General features: G+C 40.5%; 1 protein-coding gene across 1 annotated transcript; it reads right to left on the bottom strand.

Annotated features, from left to right (window-relative positions):
- Positions 1-953: 953 nt before the first annotated feature.
- On the bottom strand, positions 954-2,461 carry LOC132169525 (uncharacterized). The gene is made up of 4 exons (XM_059580549.1): positions 2,131-2,461; positions 1,999-2,072; positions 1,370-1,900; positions 954-1,250 (listed from the first exon to the last, which is right to left on the bottom strand). Exons 1-4 carry the CDS (start codon positions 2,459-2,461, stop codon positions 954-956), a joined length of 1,233 nt encoding a protein of 410 aa, XP_059436532.1.
- Positions 2,462-3,255: the final 794 nt, after the last annotated feature.

Here is a 3,255-nt window from a genome sequence, read left to right as displayed (position 1 = left end):
TGGACTAGACACTCTGTAAATCAAACGAGGCCTAAATCCGAAACCTAAATGAAAAACTAAACTAAAGAGGAGAACTACTCTGAAATTTCATACTAAGCAGCCTCTGTAGCCTCCCCCCCTTTCTTGAAGCTTTAGGTCCTATTTATAAGGAGCAAACAAACCCTAGGAATTTCAAAAAAATCGTACTTCAATCTCTTAGTCAAATTAGGAAGCAATCCTAGTACACATCATAATAGGATTCGTCCAGAATTGCGTTCTTATATTACGAGATGCTTTTGGCATAGCAAAAGTACAAATTAGGAAAATTACAGGATTCTTTTGGCATAGCTTTCCAACATTTCTGGTTTCATCTTAATCTGATACTTGAGCTGAAAGTTATGGTCAAAATGCTAAGATGTGTACATAATTTAAAATTTAATCCAATCCGATTTTGACTCCAATGAGGGAAATTTGGATTTAATCATTCCCTTGATTTGGTTAAACTTAACCACATCATCTATTTCTTCTCAAAGTGTGTTTTCTTCCAAACTTTTCATTTTTCACCTTAAACCTGCAGTTTTCTTTTAGCAAACCTACAAAACACTAAAATCACAAAACTAAAACAAAACATTAGATTATAATATGGCTAAAGGATCAACAAATGCAAATTAAGGGAATCAAATATGCAATATTTGGCACTCATCACGTACGACTGATAGTATCTCTTCAGATGCTCTGCCTTCCACGGCCTTGGCAATGGCTTCCCGTATGCTCTCCGAAGGTGGTATGTACCTTGTTGATGATACTCGACAACTTGGTAGGGCCCTTCCCATGTAGGGCATAGCTTCCCTTTAGTGGGATCCCAGGTGGCGATGTCACTTTTCTAAGGATCCAATCTCCAACTTTGAAGTCCCGGCACCTAACCCATTTGTTAAAGTACTTAGCCGCTTTCTCCTGATAAGCTGCATGGTTATCTAAGCTCCATCCTGCTTCTCATGCAACAAGTCTAGGTGCAACCTCATTCTTTCTTCATTCAGTCCCGAATTATAGTGTTCTACTTGGTAGCTGAGAGACCCTAGCTCCACAGGTACCATAGCTTCAGTTCCGAATGTTAAGGCAAATGGGGTTTCCCAGGTAGTCGTTTTGGTGGTTGTTATGTAAGACCACAATACCTCTGGGAGAAACCCTACCCAAACTCCCTGCCTATCTTCTAGCTTCTTCTTCAGAGTCTTCATTAAAGTCTTGTTGGTTGCTTCTACAAGCCCGTTTGCCTGTGATGTCCCGGTGAAGAGAAGTTATTCATGATGTAGAGCTCTGCACACCACTTCTAAATGGTTTGCAACCAAATTGCTTACCATTGTCTGTCACAAAGGCGTGAGGAATTCCATACCTGCACACTATCGACTTCCACAAGAAACTCTAGATGTTTTCGGTTGTGATGGCTACCAGTACCTCCACTTATGCTCATTTGGTGAAGTAGTCTACAGCAACTACTATGAATTTGCAACCTTCTTTTTTCGGGGGTAATGGACCTACTAGGTTGACTCCCCCACTGTGCGAATGACCATGGTGCTGAGATTGGACTCAGTTCCTCTGGGGGATTCTTTGTGACCTTAGCAAACCTCTGACACTTGTCATAATTCTTCACAATGTCACTAGAATCTTGGTTCATCCCGGGCCAGTAATACCCGGCTCTGATAGCTTTGTGTGCTAACATTCGACTCCCTTCATGGCTGTCGCATACTCCTTCATGAATCTCCCGTATCACGTATTCTGATTCTGCCTTGGTAATACACTTTAAGAGGGGCAATGTGTATCCCCGCTTGTAGAGAGTGCTACCAACCCTTGTGTAGCGAGCAGATCTCATTCGGATCTGCTGTGCCTTCTTCTTATCATCCAAGAGCTTTCCTTCTTCCGAGTACTGTACAATCTCCACAGCCCATTACAGGCTTCACCTCCTTGCTCAACATGTAGGACCTTCACTACTGGTTGTATGGAAGGCTCGGTTAAGACTTGTACCTTTTGCTCCAAGGCCTCAGCCTCTTCATCTGTCGAGGATCCGAGTCTTGCTAAGAAATTGGCTCGGCTATTTTCTTCTCAGGGGATCCTAGTCAACACTACCAGGTCAAAGAGGACCTGGAGTTCCTATACCTTCGCTAGATGCTTCTTCATCTTTACCCCCCCGGGCTCTGTACTCTCCTTGTATGTGCCCGACTACCACTTGGGAGTCACTCCTTACCTCCAGATTCTTAGCTCCCATGTCCTGGGCCAAACTCAATCCAGCTATGACCACTTCATACTCCGCTTCATTGTTGGTCGTTGTGAAAGCCAACCAGATTGAAAATTCCAAGCTTTCTGCTTTCAGGTTAGTCAACACATTCTTAGCTCCACCTCTCTTCCAGGTGGAGGATACGTCCACATTTGCTACCCAAGTTTCACTCTCAGGAAGTTGGCTCGGTTCTGCGAAGTAACAGAATTCCATGCGGAAGTCAACTAGTGCCTACCCCTTCCTAAGATGTTTGGCTTCTGCATCACCTTCTTCAATGAATATTCAGTCAAGACTCTGACAATATGAGCTTGGAAGTATGTGATAAGCACCGAATGTTGCATATTCAAGCCCCTTAACTCGCATATGTTAATTCCTTATTATTGTTATTTGTTTGATTTTGTGTTGTTTTATTGTTTTCACGTTTTAAATAAAGATGCAATTAATTCCATTGATTTTGGGCTTAAAGAACACTTTAAGAAAACCTAGAAGATATGGTTAATCTTAACTAATCATAATAGAGGACATATATGATGTGTTTAAATTTAATCAAATCAAGGAAAAGATTAAATTGAAATTTTTTTAATTGAAGTCAAAATCGGATTGGATTCAAATTTCAATTTTGCACACGTCTCAGTATCTTTACCATAACTTTCTGTTCAAGTATTGGATTGAGGTGAATCCAGCAGCATTGAAAATCTAACTCAAACTACTACAAATCATTGTGAAATAGGATTTTCCTAATTTGGACGTTTGCTATGCCAAAATTATCTCTCAATATACGAACACAAATTTGGACAAATCTTATTCTGATTTGTACTTTTATTGCTTCCTACTTTGACTAGGAGATTTGTGACAACCCGCTTAATAAAACATGACTATTTTTTTTTAAAAAAAAAAAAAAGCATATACCCACAATAAAGCGGATTGTCACAATGGCATGGTAATACCGCAGTATACTATGAACCCATGCATTAACCTAATTGACAATGTAATAAGCCTCACAGAGC

Source organism: Corylus avellana, chromosome ca2 (genome assembly GCF_901000735.1).
Source record: "Corylus avellana chromosome ca2, CavTom2PMs-1.0".
In the NCBI taxonomy this organism is placed as follows: Eukaryota; Viridiplantae; Streptophyta; class Magnoliopsida; order Fagales; family Betulaceae; genus Corylus; species Corylus avellana.
Note: the sequence above shows the minus strand (reverse complement) of the source record. Positions and strands in the feature narration are given on the sequence as shown.

Bases quoted from the DNA above. Each gene is read 5' to 3' on its own strand.
- LOC132169525 (XM_059580549.1), bottom strand. From the start codon at position 2,461: ATGGAATTCTGTTACTTCGCAGAACCGAGCCAACTTCCTGAGAGTGAA. The intron at 2,073-2,130 runs GTATAGGAACTC...TCCCCTGAGAAG, and splicing joins TGAAGAAGCATCTAGCGAAG to AAAATAGCCGAGCCAATTTC. The intron at 1,901-1,998 runs GTACAAGTCTTA...GAGATTGTACAG, and splicing joins CTGAGGCCTTGGAGCAAAAG to TACTCGGAAGAAGGAAAGCT.